At 36.0% G+C, this 21741-nt stretch overlaps 2 protein-coding genes across 4 annotated transcripts; one reads left to right on the plus strand and one right to left on the minus strand.

Moving 5' to 3' along the window:
* Positions 1-766: 766 nt before the first annotated feature.
* Positions 767-14440, plus strand: LOC126756339 (uncharacterized). Of its 3 annotated transcripts, XM_050469326.1 has the most exons (5): positions 767-1661; positions 11413-11776; positions 11880-12172; positions 12265-12599; positions 13753-13817. In XM_050469326.1, exons 1-4 carry the CDS (start codon positions 1085-1087, stop codon positions 12573-12575), a joined length of 1545 nt encoding a protein of 514 aa, XP_050325283.1. In that variant the 5' UTR covers positions 767-1084; the 3' UTR covers positions 12576-12599; positions 13753-13817. The 3 variants fall into 3 exon arrangements, with proteins under 3 accessions (XP_050325283.1, XP_050325292.1, XP_050325303.1); XM_050469335.1 differs by lacking the exon at positions 12265-12599 and having other exon boundaries at positions 13753-14440; XM_050469346.1 differs by lacking the exon at positions 12265-12599 and having other exon boundaries at positions 13756-14440.
* A 127-nt stretch (positions 14441-14567) lies between these two features.
* On the minus strand, positions 14568-21741 carry LOC126756447 (uncharacterized). Its single transcript, XM_050469519.1, has 3 exons — positions 21184-21741; positions 15779-15954; positions 14568-15602 (listed from the first exon to the last, which is right to left on the minus strand). The coding sequence occupies exons 1-3, from the start codon at positions 21271-21273 to the stop codon at positions 15026-15028; spliced, it is 843 nt and encodes a 280-aa protein (XP_050325476.1). The 5' UTR covers positions 21274-21741; the 3' UTR covers positions 14568-15025.

The raw sequence follows: 21741 nt of genomic DNA on the forward strand, positions 1-21741 counted from the left end.
TTCAACTGCTACCCCTTTTAACTTAATGATCTACGGTTTTGATGCAGGCACATTTACCTCCTTGCCGCTATTTAAACGAATTAAGGAGAAAATGCGCAGCGCAAAGCTGACGCACCGAAGCCGCACAGCAATACTGCTCGCATGCAACACCACAAGCACAATATGCAACTCGCTACATATTTGCACAGCAAAGAGCTAATAATCTGCGGCAGCCAATCGAACAGGCCACGGTAACGAACGTGGTGCTGTGCGTGTGGCATTTTGTAGGTGTTGTGTGACTGACTGAAAGTGACGGTGTTCGTGGTAGAGCCGACAACATTCAGAGGCGCGCAGCAGGGGGTACACCTTGGCATTGGATATTGTTACATATTGGTGTGGCAGCCAATGCTAATGTGATGAATGCTCATGATTGCCAGTGCTGTTTGCTGCATACCACCATATTGCATGCCGCACTTATATTTGATACTTGCGAATTGCGACGTGTTAGCCGATATGCTTACAACAACAGGCGCCACAGATGCCAAGGCGGTGTAAGTGAATATTAAAAGCATAGAAATTACACATGATAAGTGCGAAGATTGCAGCAAAGAAAAATGGTAACAAAATTACTGTCTAATTAATATATGTACAATTACATACACCTACATATGTACATATGTATATACATACATATGCGAAACGTTCCTATGCACATAGCGGCAGGGGCAGATAAATCTGTACGGCCTTGCTGGCAAAGAAAGACAATAAAACCGAGTTGCATGCCCAGTCGAGTGTTTAGTCTACATCGCGTTTCACCTCAAAATACATTCGCGCTCGCGTTCTATCGTCATAATTCCTAATTTCTTATATCTTACAGAAATTATTGGTCTATACTCGAAAACTGTCCGAAAAGTGGTGCAAGAGTGGTGAAAAGTGGTGGCGAATGTGCAGCCGCGCAGTCCAATGTCAAGGACATTTGCGTTACGTTAACGATCAGTGTAAATAATAGATGTGCTCTTGAGCTATCAAATAAGAACACACATATATCGACATAATCATAGAGAACTTGCATTGTAGGTAAAAAAAAAAATTAAAAATCGCCAGAATGTCGTACTCGAATAAACGGGCGCTCGCAGCTTGGGTATTCTGTTTGTGGCTTGTTCTGTGTGTTCAAATCTCCGTTGTGCGATCGGCATTGCATTCGCGTGCGCTATCATCGATTGCTAGTGGCAATACCAATGCCATTGGCGAAGGCGAGACAGAGACGGAGGAGGCCGAGTCAATTGCGGCTAATGATCCAAGCTATAAAAAGCAACAGCCTACTCGGCAGAGGTCAAATGTCAGCGCGAAAAGGGACTTTTCAGAAAAAATATCTTGGCAATGTGCTAATAATGCCAGTTGCCTCCATACACTAGGCACTGACATGTTGCAAGCTTACAGGCACGGCGAGACCATTAGCTTGGGTTTCATGGATTTGGTAAAGTTGCCACCAGTGGGCGATAAGGACAAAGAAAAATTGGGTGGTGCCGCAACGGGTCGAGGCATCTCGAGTTTCGTTGATTTTATTAGTGGAAATGCTATACGTATACCAGTTGGGCCGATGGTGTTCAGCGTGCAACGTGCAGAGGATGATGGGAATTACATTGAAATTGCGTTGCTGAAGAAGGCGAGCGGCAGTCAAGGTAGCGTTGCAGTGTTTTAGGAGTAAATAAAGAGTGGTTACTAATACTAAGTGATTAATTGCTTTGCATATTTAAAAAGTGCGAAGATACGTTCCTTACGGAAGAAGAACAATGCCACATGATAATACTAATAATTTATCATAATGACACTAAACATTTTTCATAAAAAGTGATCAAACATCTAATAATCTTAAAAGAATTTTAACGTGCCTCTAACGGAATCATTATAGTTATATATATATACATATATATCAACAAATATAACAACAAAATTATAAAGCGTTTATGGCTGAAATAAATTATTTAATTTAATTAAAAATTATTGATAATGGAAGGACAAAACGAACAATAGAATACAATAGACGAAGTTTTCTGATAAAGTGGGCATTTTGGGAAGAAATTGTGATCAGAGATTTTTGCTAATTTTTTGCATTTCAAAAACATTTTTCTTATCATGTTATTCTTCAATCCCTGTGTCACAATCTGTCGAATCTGTTTTTGGACGTTTTGCCAATTGTAAGGCATTTTTTAGTATATTTGGAAGCGCGCAACAAAATAATTATTGTTTTATATTCCTGTAAATTGCAATTCACAGGAAAGATTTAATCGTTAAGTGTAAGCACAAAAATGATATTAGTTACACTCGACTGGGTATTGGAAACTTATTCGAGAGATTGAATCTTCACTAACAAAGTAATTGCTTTCTTTTTCGAAGTTAGCCCCCAAAATCAAATTATTTGCTTTTGAATTTCGAAATTGAGCTTGTAGAATACCTAATCTTTAATTATATTATGTAAGCTCCTAACAAAGTTAAAATATAGACATTAGCCACATTTCTCTCTTACATCGCAACAAGGTTTCAAAATCGGGCCAATGATTTTACATTCTTGCAACACGTTGATATAATACTCTGTTATAGTTTTATATTAAAACAAGATAAGACAAATTGAAATCCGGAGGACTGTCTGTCTATCCGTTCGTCCGTGCTGTAAAAATTAAGATATCTTCATGAAATTCGGTACACACGTTCCTTCGCGAAAAAATACGGAGAATTTCGTAGATGGGCGAAAAAGGAATATTGTCAAGCCCACAAAACGCCATTAATGGAAAACCTATAAAGTGCTAAGCACTAAAACAGGTAAGAAAGGGCTAAGTTCAGGTGCAACCGAACATTTTATATTCTTGCAATTGGCAAGAATCAACGTCAGGTAAATACCCTAAGATGTCAGAAGTCAACCAGAGGATCGGAACCTCAGTAGTTTTATATATACATATAATCTATATAACTCGTACGCTGACCTACAAATTTGGCATAATCATTATACGTAATAATAGGAGTTGGGTAATATTGAGTCGATTTGACCTGTAATTTTCGTTGAGATAGCTTAAACATTGGCCGATATACCCAATATGAAGTCACCTGAATGTTCAAAAACTTTTATATTAGGTATGTGGGGGCTCAGGGAAGTGTTGACCCGATTCAATATTTTCGGTAAAAAGCCAACGATGGATAATGTAGTCCATATACTCGGTACCTTGCACAGTTTTGGTTGGATGTGGACAATTATTAGTCATAAGGTGGCATATGGTACTTTGAAAGAATTATTAGCGCAACATTTTATTCCATTATAGTAATTACTTCTTGATTTGTGTACTGGACAGTGAATGATTCAAGTAGTTGTAGTCTGATTCCGCCCATTTTTACACTGTGACGTAGGAACACAGGATGATTGCCACGTACCCAATTAAGTCGTAATCGGTCGGTAGGGTCCCGAGATATATGGTTTCACCAAAATGTGGGCAGTGCAACGCCCATAGTTCAATTTGCACACCGGCTCCTATAAAGCCCTTTCATACCAACCCAAAGGTAAAATGGCATAATTACTTATTGATTTAGTGCGCATTTAGTAGTTTTGAACAGTACCGTTATATGGGGAGTTAGCGGGGTTATCCTCCGATTTCTTCCATTCTAAGATTCTCGGTAAGGCTATGTCATAATGTTTACGCTGAGCAACTGTGTTTGTCTCAGCCTTAGTAGCTTAGAAGATATGTACATTAAACCTATTTGAGGGTGGGACCAGGCCCACTTACTACTACTACGATCACCTGTGCCAAATTAAAGTTTTAATTTTAATTTAGTACTTAATTATAGCACTTTATAGGTTTTCGGTTAACGACGTTTTGTGGGCGTGGCATATCAAGTTTCATCAATATATCTCAATTTTTAGTCAAGTTACAGATTGCATGGACGGACGGATGGATGGCCAAACAGACAGTCACCCGGATCTTAACTTTTCTTGTCATCTTGAACGAAACCGGAATTAAAACTGGTCAGAAAAACGGACGTACAGCCACGCCTACTTACCATATAACACAATTTGAAATTCCATTTGATTCTTTTACTTACCAGTACACTAATGAAGAAGTAATTACTATTACGACGTAAAATTTTGCCTTTATGTCCAAATACAACCTAAGCTGTTCAATACAAATATTTTCGAACTACCGAGTGGCTTTATATGGCAGATATCGGACAATATGCGAATTATCTCAATAGAGTTGACAGATTGACAATTACTCAAAACAGTGTATCTTTGTGCCAAAAATAGATAAATTTGAGCGAAAACTTGGCTAACCTCTATATAACAAATATCAGTATTTTCGAATATCGGTTAGCTTTACTCCGTATGATTGGTGATTGTAATGAGGTACTTTGATGAAACCCTGGGAGCATTTTGTTAGTATCTGGTATATTAATTGGAGCGGAATTAGTCAATGTTTTGGTCTAAACCTCATAATCCAAATATCCGATTCTCTGATTGACGTTTATCTCATCATCTCAGTATAATATATTTACCTTCTTCAAACAACTTAAAAACACAATATCTCATTCGAAGATTTTTAACATAGATTGAGGAAATGGAAATTAAAATATAGCAATAAGACTAAGTCCAAGTTAATGATATGTAATTAATGGTATTGTAATTAATTCACGATTTCATCAATTAACGGATGTTTACCTTTTTCTCAACATTTTTTAATAGACGTTTTTCCAGCACCTGAAGGAATTTCACGGGCTTTGATTCGTACAAGTTGCAAGAGTAACTTATAAAATGTTTGGTTACACCCGAACTTAGCACTTCCTGACTTGTTTTAATATTCTACAGCTTACTTGTGAAATCTATCCACGAATTACCTGAAATTCACTTACTACATAATGATTTTCATAATAAAGGCAGTCTTTTATTTAGTCAAAAATGTCGGTCAATGCATGAATAACTTATAAAATTTCCTGGTTATATATTTCTGAATGTAATCAGTCCAGACCTTCTTGTAGCCGAAATATACCCTATAGAAAGATTTACACCCTTTTAGACTTTCCGTTTGACAATACAGCGTTTATGTTGGTCGAAATGTCCGTTGTGGTATCTATGAAACTTCTATGGACTGGATCATAAGATATGTACATAAGAACCTAGGAAATTTCTTCAGGTGCATTAGGTTATTAAGAAAGTCTGGGGTAAGTTTTCACCAAATTTTTTAAATTTTAGGCAGAAAGACGTACCGTTATTAAAAAAACATGCATCCTCAATTTTAATAAAATGACTCACACATTTGCTGACATATATATATATATATATATGTAAAGCAACTAGAAGTTCGAAAACCGTTCTATTAGATACCTATACAAGGTTTGTCCGGAAAGTAATAGGACTAAGGCGATTTAAAAAAATTTATTGAACCAATCGTTGCAATTCTTTAAAAACTTTCTTAAATAGGCTCCTTTCGCGTCGATGCAGCACGATTTCCAAGCATTGATGGCTCACGGAAGGCATTCTCCGAATAGCCTTGAGAGCCGAGGTGCATGGCGCTTGCATCCCTTCTGTCGTCTCAAAATGCTAGCCTTTCACCGACCTTTTCTCATATCATACTCAAAGATTTATGACTCGTCATCTGTGATTACGTTATTCAAAAATTGCGGGTCCCTTTGATACATGTTAAAATTTTCTTGACACACTTCCACCCGCCGCAATTTCTGGTCGTCTGTGAGTACTTTTGGGACCATCTTCGCGCACACCTTGCTTGTTCTAGTGCTCCGTAGACAATTAAACGAATACTTAGTCGGCGGTCTGAGTTCAAAACTTTGCACACAAGAGTCACGTTGTCGGTGTTTGTCAAAGCCGCAGGTCTCGCAGAACGGTCTTCATAAGCGAACTCTTCCCGGCCCTCCAAAAAGGCCTGTTGCCACCGAAACATACCACTTCTCGCTAAAGCAAAATCTGGGTAAGCCTGCTTAATCATATTAAACGTCTCTGCTCGTTCGTTAACTAGGAACGCTCTCTACCGAATCCAGTCGGTGCACGCAAGCTCCGAAGTACAGTCGCGGCGGAAGATAATCAGTCCTATTACTTTCCGGAAAAACCCTGTATGGGGGCAAAAGAAATTGTTAATACGACTCAATCCTTTTTTGACAATATAGACATACTACTATTTTAGCAAAGGACTCTCCCCGAATTTCTATAATATATCTCAGAGATTGACCGAGATTTTCGATAAAAAGTCACAATTGGAATTTTCATGCACATATTCGGTATCTGAGGTCTTAAAATGTTTTAGTCTGATTTGAAAACTTTTTGGTCTTCCACAGCATTTTTCTTTACATTTTAAACATCGCACCTTTTGTTTGTTCAAATATTACATACTGTATACACCATTTTCTCTGTGGTGTGATGTGCATATATCCCATTTTTTTCAATTTATTAATCTAATTTCTGTTACGATGAGCATTGATTCAGTAATGCGTTCCGTTAATTAAAGCTGAACTTAACATCAAAACTTTGAGACAAATTTTTTTTTTTGACATTACTACTGTATTTGTTGAGTGGTCAGTGCCACGCCCATTGTCCAATGCTCAACCTGAATCACAGTAAAACCGCTTGATTTTTAAAGTTGGCACTTTATTCTATATTCATTAGTTTATGATATTATTTTGAATACATATTTATTTACATCGATGGTACTAGTATAAGCGTCTGTTAGGTGAACAAAACTGTTTCGTAAGTATTGTGGACACGCTGGGTGAATGCAGAACTTACACTGTTATCGAACTGCCTTCGTACGGCTGTTACCTCCACATGGTAGATGCCAATGTGTGTATTTAAATGATTTTCGAGATCTCCCATTATGTACTTAGTACAATGAAAATTCTAATTTGTATTCAGCCAAGGAAATTTAAAGCTAGCTTACGATTTCGTAGAACTCTAGCGCATGATAAAATTTGTGAGCATTAATTTGACAAATTTTACAATTTTAAGTTAACTAAAAAAAATAAACTTCGATTGCACGAAAGCTATAACACTCTTCAGAAATAAAAAAGTTCCCCATAAGAACTTAATTCGGATGATTTAGTTCGTATGACAACTATATGCCATAGGTTTTCGATCTGAACAATTTATTCGGAGATTTAGATTATAATCGGTGTCCGTTCGATTTGTTAAATTTGTTTGGTGATTGTATCATTGCCTTAGATTACAAGTATAATCCATACAGAAAAGATTGAGTTTGACCGTTCTGTTTGTATGGCAACTATATGCTATTGTGGTCCAATGTCGGCAGTTCCGAAAAATTAACAGCTTCTTGGAGAGTAAAGAACGTGTACAGACTGATCTATTATAAATGATAAACATATATTTTATAGGGTTTCCTTTAGAGTGTTACAAACATGATAAAACTTAATATACCCTGTTTGGGGTATAAATATTAATCATAAAAAATTTAATTAAAATGACAAAATATATATATGTATGTATGTATATAAAAGAAAATCGTGTTAGTTACACCATTTACAACTCAGGAACGGCTGAAACGATTTGGCTGAAAGTTAGTGGGGAGGTAGCTTAGAACCAGGGTAAGGACTTAGGTTACTTTTTTTTTTTAATCTATTTGTGTTAAAATTCAATGCAATTCATAAATACCAAATTTTCTTGAAGTCATGTTTATGATTCAAAATTCATGTACGAATCATTTAAAAAAATTTATTACTTCAAAAAAAGAAAGAAATGCTCCGTCAGATATTTTTAATATCACAACAAAAATTGACATTTTCGTCGTTAAGGCATTGCGGCTAATTTACTAGATTATGGGCGAAGGTCGCAAATACTTTCATAACAAAACACATCTAACATAAAAAATGAACGGAATAACTGCAGTGTTGATAAAAAGGTATGTTGTAATTTGAGATATACCGAAATATCTTCGAAGCATTGCACAGAGCAGTGCAATATTTATACGGAAACGATGAAGTATAAGCGTACAATTTCAAATCTGATCCTTTCTCAAAAATAATAAAATTGCTAAATATTGGGAATGGGAGAATAGAACTGCAACTAAATATGCAGTGAATGGATCATGACTGACTCAGTAATCAGTCGATGAATAATTTGGTGCAGGGGCTAGGGGCTGGCTAGAAATCATATAAATGGTATTAGTAGTACCATCTATGTATGTATGTATCTGTTATTTTATATCGACAATATCACGTTTAAAGTTAATAGCGCCATCTACCGTAAGAATATGTAATATGTATCTATATATGATGTAGTTTGCTTCTATAACAAATGAATTCAGTTCTTGTCTGTGATTCACGTGTTTCATTTGATTTTAGTATCAGCCACAATAAAGCGTGGATGGGTCCTCTAATATTAAATAAAATTTAGCATGATAGCCAGAGTAATTATATGTCACTAATCTCAACATCTATTCAATCTACCCATTTCAGGGCTACATACTTGTATATCACCCAAGCTTAATGAAAACATTGCATTTCATTAGTTGAAGGTGTTCGCTAATAACCATCATCCATTTAACCGCCATTATATAAAATGCGATAATTTTCAAAAATATTATCAAAGTTTTCAAAGTTTAGTTTTCGAATATGGTTGAGTTTATACTATGTATGTTATATCTACGAGTATCACTTCGAATACAAATTAAATTAAGCGAAAATATTTCGCTTAGCATCATATGGTTATGTGCAAAAAAATTTTTGTATCATTTTCGTCACATACTATACTATTGATGTTAATCATAAATAATCGCGAACAAATTATACCCTGGACACGGTACATTCAATTGTTTGGAACATCCAAAAGGAAACGTCAGAAAGGGAGAGATATAGTTTGCATACGAGAAGCTGCGCATTTCTCGGAACCGGCGATATCAGACTAGTATAGCATATACCTGTGCTTGACTGGAAAGCTTTATCATTTGATGAGATGTCTTTAAGAAATTTGGAATCGATTATTGCCTAAGGATATAATGCAATGCGAGGAAAGTGGTCAGATCGGATCACTATAGCACATAGCTGCCATTCAAACGGAACGATCGAAGTTCCTGTAAGGTATAATTTGTATATGTAAAGGGTTTTATAGCTTCGGTGCAACCGCAGTTAACGTGTTTTCTTCTTCTAATATATATATTATATTTCGGATAAAGAATAAAACGTAAAGTGATTTTAATTCAAAAGAACCTCCTAGTAACAAGCCGTGTTAAAATTGTTCAATCTTTACTTTTTTATATTGATTAAAAATGGTTAAAATGGACGAAAGCCATATATACTGCATATTATATATCTCATCAACTCCCATATTGAAAATATACTTATTTTCGCCTCCCTATTGAATTTATAACATGTGCACCACTTGAGTTTTCTTACTAAAGTTTGCGTAAAATTATACGTAGATTAGATCGGTTAATAACTTGTCTTAACCCTGATTCAATTTCCGTTCCAACCGTTGAGTTTAAATACTGTTATTCGATACTCCATGTCAATCTGCTTACTTTATATCTATCCTGATACTCAATTAACTATGGGTTTCAATAAATATGATACCAAAACTTTATCGATATGATTAACTTCGTCTACTGATGTTTGTGGAAAATATAGTCAACAAGTAAGGAAGGGCTAAGTTCGGGTGCAACCGAACATTTTATACTCTTGCAACTTGGAGGAATCAATGCCAGGGAAATAAGTTAAGGTGTAAAATGTCAACCAGAGGATCGGAGCATATTCTATATAACTCATACACTAACCGACATATTGGGCATAAGATTTGTTAGAAAAATTAAATTATATGTAGTAGCCATATAGGAATGGGCGGGTAGTATCGACTCGATTTAATCTATTTTTGCTCATTTCACATACTGTTAATATGCCACATATGTACTCAAAAAATGGTACCTTACATAAATCACCAATCATTTAGAACAAAATCAAGTAAATGTTCGAAAATTTTGGCAATAGTTATAATGTTGTACTGTTACGAGTAAAATTTGTTCTGTACTTTTCATTCCGATAACTCAAATATTGGGCGATACAATCCAGCAAAAAGTCAACTGGAAGTTCGAAAATCTTTATTTTAGGTATATGTGGGTTTTTGATACACAGAATAACTATTGTCAGAAAAAGATTATGTCTGAATTTCAATTGCATATCTCACACATTGAACAATATTTTCGGTCAAAAGTCAACTATAGATACTGGGGTCCACATATTCGAAACCTAGCGTCTTGAACAGTTTTGGTTGGATTTGGACAATTTTTGATCAAAAGGTGCCCTTGTGTAAGGAAATTATTATTCCGTTCTATTAATTACTGCTTGATTTGTGTTCTGGAAAGTGAAAAAATCAAGTGGAATTTAACTTTGTGTGATATGGTAAGTAGGCGTGGTTGTGGTCTGATTTCGCCCATTTTCGCATCGTGATATACATAGGAATATCAGAAGAATGCTGCATACTAAATGGTACCACGCTGGCTCCCGTAAAGCCCTCTCCTATCATCTCGGAGGTAAAATTGAATGTCTCTGACGTAATTAGGTTAAGCAAATTTGGTTGTTCTAGCTTTAGTACAGTTTTAATACAGTTTTATATCTTAATTTAGTGCTTAGTTATGGCACTTTATAGATTTGCGGTAAATGGCATTTTGTGGGCGCCTATCTACGAACGCGTAATTTTTATACCCTGAACAGGGTATATTAAGTTTGTCACGAAGTTTGTAACACCCAGAAGGAAGCGTCGGAGACCCTATAAATATATAAATGATCAGTATGTTGAGCTGAGTCGATTTAGTCATGTCCGTCTGTCTGTCTGTCCGTCTGTCCGTCCATCTGTCTGTATATATACGAACTAGTCCCTCAGTTTTTAAGATATCCTTTTGAAATTTTGTAAACGTCATTTTATCTTCAAGAAGCTGCTCATTTGTCGGAACGGCCGAAATCGGACCACTATAACATATAGCTGCCATATAAACTGAACGATCGGAATCAAGTTCTTGTATGGAAAACTTTCACATTTGTCAATGTTTCTTCACCAAATTTGGTACGGATTATTTTCTAAGGCACGAATGTAATCTGTGAAGGGTATATTAGCTTCGGTGCAGCCGAAGTTAACGTTTTTTCTTGTTTTTACTAAGAAACTCGCATGCCAACTTTCATCAAAGATATCTAAATTTTTACTCAAGTTACAGCTTGCATTGACGGACAGACAGAAAGTCACCCGGATTTCAACTTTTCTCAACATCCTGAGCATATATATATAAATGTAACCCTGACAACCGTTAGGTGAAAAAACTATAATACTCTGCTAAATCAGTTTTAGTCGAGGTTACATTTACTTAGCTGTTAAGTGGTACGGTAAAAATATTAAATAAGATTCTTTATTTTCTGAATTTACTTTTAAATTTGATTTTTTTCCAGGTCGAGGTGGACTTGGCGGTGGTGGCCTAGGCGGCGGTGGTGGAGGGGGTGGAGAAGGTCTTCTTAGCAGTTTAGGTTCAGGTATTGGCGGTGGCAACGGTGGTGGGGGTCTGATTGGTGGTGGAGGTAATGGCGGTGGCGGTGGTCTTCGTGGGCGGTTCCGCAAACAGAAACAGGAAAAGGACAAAAAGCAATTTCAAATGTACATACCAATGTATTTGGCCGCAACCACTTTTGGATGGACCATGGTAGCTGCAAAAGCAGTCGGTTTGCTGACACTCAAAGCATTAGCCGTCTCCAAATTGGCATTTATTGTAGCGGCAATGGTTATTGTGAAAAAGCTAATGGATAATGCCTCGGAAAAGTGAGTACCCCACCCTCAATTCCATATAATTGTACAGCGCCACACACAAATTTGGCTATTGGGTTCGCAGAAATCTAATTAAATTCTATTCACTCTAACGCAGAATGATGTATCAATTCCCTGAACACACACCCTACATGATGCCATACAGCATGGATTATGGCATGCATCCCGAAATGGCGTCGGGTGGTGAAATGTATCCTGCCGCATTGCAATTAGCCGCTGCCCCCATGCAACACCACGGCGTCGGGCACTCAGGTATCGAAAATCTCGCTGCTGAAAGCAGTTTACATCACAATATTGCCGATATGCAAAACAGTACACAGGTGTTGGCTGCGCTGAATGCGGTACATCTGGGACCAAAAGTAAAGCGCGAGGACTCCTGGTTGGGAAAGAGTGAGTATACTTGGCGGGGCAACCTTTAGAGGCCGACCTTGACAATATGTGTATTCTCCTACCTGTCGGTTGCGTTCAATTACAAATCCCAGTTGGCTGGCGAATGCCATTACGTTCCGTTAATAGTCCATTTAAGCGTACATTTTACGGGCATCCGTTTAAGCCAACTCGTTACAATGAATTTTTGATGCGCAACCAAAATTGGAGCCGACACAATGACGAACAAATAGCTGTAAAAGTGGCTTTGGCTGCAGCAGCGGCCGCAAACGAAGAAGAAGAACAGGAGGAAGTGGAATTAGGCGATGATGATATATTCAATGAGGAGGAGAATATTAAAGATACGTTCGAGTTTTTGGGCATGCAACTGAATATGAAAGCAGACAGTGCCCATAATCTTTCGTAAAGTTAACCAGCCAAATTTGCATATGTATGTACATGGTATATATATTGTAAAATCGGTCGAGGAAGAAGAGAAATTTAAGTTAACATAATAAAAAAGCCCTTCCATAAACCATGTCCCTTATATTGAATTAGAGGATATGTATTTTCTTTTTAATATAAAGAGACGTACATGTGATATGAGGAATTTCTTTTCTTTTGTCTCTTCTTCCATGTACGCTATATATTGATGAAAACCATAGATATATTAACGAAACTTGGTATGCGTATTTTTAGACATCATGTAAAGTTCGGTTCGGTACACAGAAAATCAAGACACCAAACAGTATTAAATTTAATTTTTTTTTAATAGAGAGTGTTTGACATTGTAGAATTCTAACTTTTCAAGAATAGTCCCTTTTAAGTATTCCATCACACGCACATACATACATATAAATAATGTCGGATTGTAACTTTTGAAACACATAAAATATCGGCCAATCTGTGGGGTCTATTGATATTGATTTGAAGATAATACTTTTAAGATAACAGCATGTGTCAAAACTAGATAAAACCGATTTGACCCCATATACCTAGTATAAAGGTTTTCAAAAATCCGCTTAATTTTATACCTTGTGTATTGATAAATTTTAAAGGTATCTTAATGAAACACAGAAAGCATCTATTTGCATTAATGAAAAGTCTTCTTACCAAAACGCAATAAAATCGAAACAATATACTAACAAGCTTCTCGATATATAATAAAAGACTTTCAAACTTCCGGTTGGCTTTATACAGTATACATTCTTCAATATGTAATATACCTTAGCATAATTGAGTAAAGTTATGATCCATTCAGTCTTCTGTCGAATAACGAATGTATTTTTTTAGTCTCGCAATATAAAGAGTTTTCCCCGCTATTGATTTTTTGGAACTGCGAGTGTATAAAATGTTCGGTGAATGCAATATCTAAATTTGCCGGCATTTCAATTAATCTTCACAGTTGACGAAATGAAGCACTATTACGTCCATATTTTGTATACAATTTTCGAACTGCAGCCGCCAAGCTTTTAATAAAACTTTAAATTAATATTAAAATCTCAATTTTGGCACACCCTTTGTCACTAAATAGTATTCAAATTTCTTACTTTCAAAGAAAAAAGTATTGATTTTTATTTTTAATATTTTAAAATCTTTTCCAGCAGCTGCAATGGGAGTGGGTGTCAGACGGCCGCTAGTTTACAACTATGTACAACCGCACCATCCGTATTACCGCGCATAAAAACAACGATCTGCTGCCTGAATCACGCCACTCTTAAGTTATCTGCAACTCCTGTTTGTTATGTCTTTTTAGATTGTAATTACAAGTTATATTTGTAATTTATTTACCGTAGATTTTTAAAGCAATCATATAAAAATGTGCTGAAAATACAAAAAAAAAATAATAATCATAATATACAAGTATGCGTCTTTCTAAAAGATTTAAACTAAATGCTAATACAGAAAACTGTTGGACACACATGCGTCAAAAATTAGTTCTTTTTATATTACAGAACAAGTTATACTAAATAAATGCAGTTTAGCAAGAAATGCTACAAAATCTAAAAAAAAAACAAAAAAAAAACTTTTTAATCTTAAGATTAGCCTTACATACGTTAAAGCAACTGAAACGAATTCTAAAAATAAGTACTTGTAGGATAAGTAATCTGCCCTGTGTTGCCAGTTCGATGGGAAAAATAGCCCTCGAAAGAGATTACGTTTTTGTATTTGTTGTTATTTATGAAAAGTATTTCTTACCCTGGAGTTGTTAAACCTTTCGATTTTTAATTTGTTTACGAATGTTTAGATTAACTAAAGAAAGTGAACAATAAAGCAATGTTGAAAGCTTCATTCGTTTTATTTTCATTTTTGATTTTAATAAATTATTGTACAATAAATAATAAAATAAATATTACATTACAAAAACAAAACAATATTTATACAAATTTTCTCTCTTATATAAAGCGATAGTCGGGAAAGGAATTTAAATAACGGGGTTCTAATATCATATATAAACATATAATTGTAGTAGATAAAACAGTTAGATGTATAAAAGCACCGTTACATATAATTATTTTCCATTTATTCCAGAAAGTAATATATTTTGTTGGTAAAATAAATATTTAATAGATACCTTTTATTAAAAGCCCGAATAAAAGTCTACAATATTGGTTTGTTTGTGTTCGTAGTCTTACCCAACAGAACCGACTGAACTTGCTCAGCTGAAGTTATTGGCTTTGGATTTTTACATTTTATTGCAGTTTTTCTGCAGCTGCTTTTCAATTAATATTTTTTAAGTTTTTATATATTTATTTTTCTTTTTTGCTTACGCCTTTCCTTCCATCTTTAAATATTCTTATTCGATTGTACTTATACATATGTTCATAAGTAATCGTTTGTACCACATAAATTAAGTATTGACTATCTAGCGTATGCTTAGTGCACTTCCTCTTTGGGCATTTGTCCGTTGTATGCCATATCCTGTGCTTCCTGTGCGATTATTTGCGCCGGCACTTCGGCCATGCCCTCTATGAAGCCGTTCAAAGCTCTCGCCCAACCCGAACTGTAGGTGTCGTGATGTGGTATTTCAACGATGTGCTTTTTCTGAGACAGTAATTTCTTTAATGCGATTATCACCGACAGCAGCAGTGCAATTTTGGAGACAATTAACGCTTTGCCCGCTAGCAGGAATAAGCCCTTGAGCATTATAGCACCCACCATGCCCGCCTTCGCCATCATTACCATCAACATTGGGCCCATGTTTTTCATCTTGCCACGTCCCTCCTCGAACGTCTCAACCGGGCTCACCGATACGCCAAAGTTTAAATTGCCTTTGGGTTCGGTGGTGAGCACGAAGTCTGCATTGTCGGAAAATTTATAGCGCAGCGTACGTGATCGTATGAATTTCCAAATTTTTCCAGCCACCAGCAGACCTAGCGTCTCATCATCTGATTCAATGGAACGTGCCAGCATTAAATCATCATCGGGGTCATCCGGGATGGAGTCAATATCTCTGCAATTGAGAAATTTGAAATGAATTTGAAACAGTGCCTTGGTATTCTTGTGTTCGTGTCAATGTTTAACAAGCAAGGCATTATATTGTTACGTTTGTTGGATTTTGATTTCGACATTTATCCACCGAAATGATTTCACTTAGACAATTTGGGGTTGCATCTACTTAATACTTACCTATTTTGCGAAACCCTTAGATTCTCATTGATATCGATTGAAGATTTTTTAAATATTCGATTCATGTACACAATCAATTTGAGCATCATACACGAATGATTATCCCTCTGACTACATTTTATGTTGAGTTTACGCAGGAACCCTTCTTCCAGTTGGTTACGATTCACAATGGGAATCTGTTGGTGAATTAAAAAAAGTGATATAAAAATATGTATTCGCTCGAGGTAAGATTGAAAAGTGCTATCTCATAATACCTATACGAAAAAGGTATTAATAACATATTACACCACAAAAATAATATTTTATAATTAATTATATTCAAAATTCACAAGTGTTCAGAACTCAAGAGTTCTGATGAGGACTCATAATTTAGAACAAAACGGAATCAGAAAAAACTGAAAATAGGAAATAGTGTTAATGACTTGAAAGTGATTTCAAAAACTTGATTCCTTCAAAATTTACTCCTTCCATATTAATATAGCGTTTTTTTTGCACATGAAGTGTTTAGGAAGAAATAAAATGCGTATAAATTAATGTGATTGATTCCCTTTGCCCATGAAGCTCACCAAACAGTGACTTTTTGGGGATGTAACCGCTTATAAAGTATCATCACTGCAAATGACACAATTTTGTTTATTAACGTATTTATTCAACCAAAAGTGATCTTCATCGCTGAACAAAATTTTCTTGTGAAAATCGGGATCGGAGGCCCATTTTTCAAACTTGCGACGCACTTGATGGTCGTTCGGATTTTTCGCACGAGTTGGATTTTGTAAGCTCGCAAATCAGAGTCCTAAAGATGCGCATTTTCTATTAGAGTAAAGGTGGTGTGAAACCGATTCATAGTAGCTTGAATTACTAACTTTGCTGAAAGATTATTATCTCGATTCGTTAGGTAGCTGTTCACAAGAAAGGCGGAGCGTTGTCGTGGTGCAACTTCCAATCGGCTGCGATGTCTTGTCGGATCCGATTGATCATTCATTTGAGTCTCTTGAGGACAAACTTGGCGCTGACGGTTTGTCCGAGAGGAACGAATTCACGGTGGACTATGCCTTTGATGTCAAAAAAGACGATGGGCATCGTTTTCTCACTTGCTCATTCTTCCGGTCTTCATCAGCGGCCCTCCAAAAAGGCCTGGTGTAAAGCAACATCATATCAAACGTGTCCGTCGCAGATTTACCGAGTTTCACACAGAATTTAATCGCGTACCGCTGCTCTAACGAACGCTGCATTTTCGACTTGCACCACTCATAGAAACACGTGGCGCGAAAATGTTTGTCCCTACTCTCCAGGTGCTCGGAGAGAACCTCTACCAAAGCCAGTCGGTGCGCGCACGCTCGGAAGTACAGTCGCAGCGGAAAAAAATCAGTCCTATATGTATATTATAGTTTTGTTCTCCTAACGGTTGTTCGTTTCACCTAAAACTGAAGATAGATATAGGGTCATATTTATAACAAGTAAGGAAGGGCCAAGTTCAGGTGCAACCGAACATTTTATACTCTTGAAACTTGTCTCAAAGCCAGGGAAATACTTTAAGGTGTTGAACCAATAATATACATAGATTAAAATCAGCCGGATGTTGGAAATCCTGATATTAGTTATATAGGGGCTAAATTTATCTATTTAAGGCACAAAGATACACTGTTATGAGTAAAATACGCTCTTTTATTTTCATTGGGATAACTCACATATTGGTCGATAAATGCGGTACAAAGCCGAAAATCTTTATATTAAGTATATGGGGTCTAAGGGAAGTATTGGTCCGATTCAATTCATTTGTGACATACAGACATCATCACACACATTGACCGATATTTTCGATCAAAAGTCAACTATAGGTACCGGGATCCAAATATTCGGTACCTAGAGGCTTGAACAGTTTTTGTTGAATTTCAACAATTTTTGGCATAAAGTGGCACACACTAAAAACATTATTAGTGCAAAGTTTCATCTGTACTGGAAACACTTAAGCTACAACAACCAATTTAGCTGAGCGCAAATCTTATAAGAACTTCTATCGACAGTGTGAAAATGGATGAAATCGAACTCACTCGCTCACTCCCCATATATACATATCGGTACTGTTCAAAACTATTAAAAGAGCGATAAATCAGTAACTAAATGCGCCATAAACATTAAATTTTACCACATAAATGGCATGAGAAAGCTTTATAAGAGCTGGTGTGAAAATTGCACGATGTGACTAATTTACTCAAAAAGGCGTATTACATCTCGTGCAATCCTGCACTTGCAAAACGTGGATCGAGACCACTTTGGTGAAAAACGGAAAGCGGGAAAAGAAGTCCGTTTTTACTAGAGAGAATATAAATTAATAAGTCTAACCTCATTAGACAGACAAGCTTCTCTGAGCTAACATAGCAGAAACCCAGCACGCTTATACGAAGGATAGATCAACGGAGACTACTCTTCACTCGCTAACCCTAAAGACAGAAAAGCTCTATAGCATAAGGAATATTCTGTGGGCGTCTTTCTTGACTTAAGTGGAACATTCAACAATGTATAACACATTTGTTGAAAGTCTGGATGTAGCCCGGATAGAGCGCATGGATAAAAACTTTTCTGAGCTGCAGAAAGATCAACGCGGAATGGAACGAAGTCACATTGCTCATATTAGCGCAATTGGAACTCCTCAGGGGGTGCACTGTCACCACTCTTGTGGTCCCTTGTTGCTTCTGAAAAAATTGCAAGGAAAGCACCCAAACTGAGTGGGAGCCGTAATTTATTGTTCAGAGCTGGATTTCAGGCAACCCTTCCAACTTCCAGCGCATTAAAGTATCTTTACTGGGTTCCAGGCTACAAAGTAATTCTGGGTAACGAAATAGCTGATGAGATGCTGGCATCACATGCGAGCCGGTTAGGCATAAGTAAATACAGAAATAATGGCATGAGTGAGCTGCAACACTTGCTATCTATTATCTAAAGTTTCCAAAAAATGTTGATATCTTGTATAACGAATACTTCAGTTCAAATTAAACTGAACCTCCAACTGGCATTACTAAGGACCAATAGAAGATCTATGTATGGCGTGCCGGCCAGTATAAACTAACCCATTGACATCTATCTAACAACTTAAAATAGCGATTTCTCTTTGGAATTTTCAATACTTTTTTCAATACTCGTTTTAAGAAGTGAGACTTTACGATCACAGTTGATTGTATCTGTCTTTTTTATCTATCTTATTTTTATTTAAAGCAGGGCATGGTACAAGTATATAGCCTGTATGAATAACTTTTATTTTTATCGTCTGTTTGATAAATATAGGAATTTCCAAATTGCCTGTATTTTATTGATACAAGTCTTTTTGTATTGCCTGTTTTGTAAATGCAGGACGTTTTAATTTTTCCGAGCACTAAATCCGGTACGAAGGACCAATGTTAAATTTCAGTGAAGTGATTATACGTTCTTACCACTGGTAAGGGAAAAATCAAGAATTTCATTGAGTAAGAATGTATTCTTATTCTTTTTTTTTTGTTTTGATTGAGTTTCGTTTCATATAGTTTGGGGTTTCACATAGACTCATAAAGTTATAAATTATAACGATTCGAAAACATAGCGTTCAGAGTTGTAATTGCGTAAACTTATTTTAGTATTCAAGCCAACAACAAATTTTTTAAACTAGTATAAAAATTTATGATTTTACGATGCTTTATGACACGTTGTGAGTACCCCAAGTATTATACATTATAATAGTAATCATACATAAGAAAACAATACCAAAACTTTTATTTACTCTCATCGGTCTTGGGTCACACTATCCAATTTCATCAATTTTTTTATCCCATCGATTTTATCTCATTCTGTGAAGTCTAGACAGTTTCGGGAAGATTAAAACTGATACAACGTTAAAATAACCGAAAAGAGTCCAATAAAAATTCTAACGTCAGAATTTATTATAAAAACCGGCTTTTAAAATCCTGGAAATTTTAAACCAGATACAAAACATCTATAGGATTGATCCGAGTGTATGCGTATTATTTATCAAAAAGTGTTTTCACGCCCTTCGACTTCCAATGAATAACTGAAACAACAATGTATAGTACTGTGGGCAAAAAATAGTAAGGCTTTTTAATTTCAATTTCTCGCGATAACTTATTCGTCGAAATATTCTTTTTAAGGTTGGTATGGCTGTCAGTGGCATCTGTGCCAAATGTCACATCAAAATACTCATTAGTGTTTAGTACACGCTTATCTTTCTGAAGTACATAAAGTGTATTCGGCGATTTTTACGATGAGTAAAATTATTCAACAAAGAAGTTCCATTAAATTTTGTATACGGATCAAATTTCTGGTGCCGAAACGTTTGGAACGTTGAAAAAGGCCTTCGGTGATAATTCCTTTTCACGAGCAAGTGTTTTGGGTTGGTACCAATATTCAAAAAGGATCAAGGACGCGGTGGCGAAGAACCATGTCTAGAACGTCTTTCAACATCTACTGATGATCAACACGTCAATAAAATAAAGGAATTGTACTTTAAAATCGACGATTAACAGTCAGAAATCTTTCTGGCATTAGGATCAGTGAAAGTCGTTTTGAAAGATCATTTGGGTCTTAGGAAAGTGAAAACACGATTTCCTCCAAAATATCTAAATTTTTTCGAGAAACAGCGTCGCATTAACGTCTGTGAAAGAATGTTTTCTGACTACCAGGATGTCATGAAACATATTATTACTGGTCATAAGTCTTGGATCTATGTTTACGACCTGCGAACAGAATATCGTGACAAAAATGAGCTAGAGTCGAAAAAACCTCGTCAACGCAAGTCAAAAATCAATTTTTCTTCATTTATCCGGGTGTGCTATTTACTTAGTTTACTCAAACGATCGCTCCCGGGAAACCGTTTTAAGTCAATTGAAGATATTAAACGAGAAGATTATTCCGGAAATTGACTTTAACAACTTTTTCGAGGATTGGAAAAAACGTTGCCATAAGTGTATGTGTAGGTGTGTAAATCGTCATTTTATTAAATATTGTATCATATTAAAGTTCAATTATTTATTTGTAAAAATATTCTCAAGCCCGAAACGTCAAATTCTTCTTATTCTCTAAACAGTCCATTTTATATTTGCTACAAAGTTCTTATGACAGTATTTTTGGGTGATGATCTGAAATTTTGCACACGTCTTTTCCTAAACAAGTGGCTGCTCATTTGACGGAAATGCCGATATTGGACCACTACAGAATATAGCTGTCATATACACTCATCGATCACATTTAAGTTCTTCTTCACGATTTAGCAAAGATTATTGTCCAAGTTACAATCTCCGAACAAATTGTTCAGATTGGACCACTATAGCATAAAGCTACCATACAAACTTACAGATCAAAATCAAGATAAGGATCTTCATAAACGGTATTTTTTCTTATTAAGTAAACTGAATAATTACCGCGTTTTCACTGGAACTGATGGCGGGAGTAGCTTGCACAGAAGCGAAGGCTAGAAGTGTTATTACACCGAACGATATTAGCGCTTTCATTTTGCACTCGTGTCAAACAGTTTTTACCGCTTCTGTTTTAGGATCTATTGAAGCGAGTAACCAGCAGCACAATACACTTTGCTTTTGAATATTCTGTAGTATACAAATTTATATAGCTCACTATTCCCGACTTAACGCACACACACACACTCTCAAATTAACCGCACTACTGCACTTTAACCGCTACATATGTGTTTAATTACACAGGATAACAAGCGCATGCGTTGCAGGACAACTCAAAAAAAGTACTCTAAAGTTACAAAAAGTCGTAATGTTCGAAAGAGAATGACGAACAGTTAATTAGCGCAAGCGAAACGAATGATATCCTTATTACATGAGCACTTTTAATCCTTCAGCTGTTAGTCCTTTTGATAGTAGAGTATAAACTTGCACACTTGCACCTTAAATTATTTTGCTATTTTATTTTGAAATCACATTGACACTGCACGAGCGCTAGAATGCGATGAC

Source organism: Bactrocera neohumeralis, chromosome 2 (genome assembly GCF_024586455.1).
Source record: "Bactrocera neohumeralis isolate Rockhampton chromosome 2, APGP_CSIRO_Bneo_wtdbg2-racon-allhic-juicebox.fasta_v2, whole genome shotgun sequence".
Lineage (NCBI taxonomy): Eukaryota > Metazoa > Arthropoda > Insecta > Diptera > Tephritidae > Bactrocera > Bactrocera neohumeralis.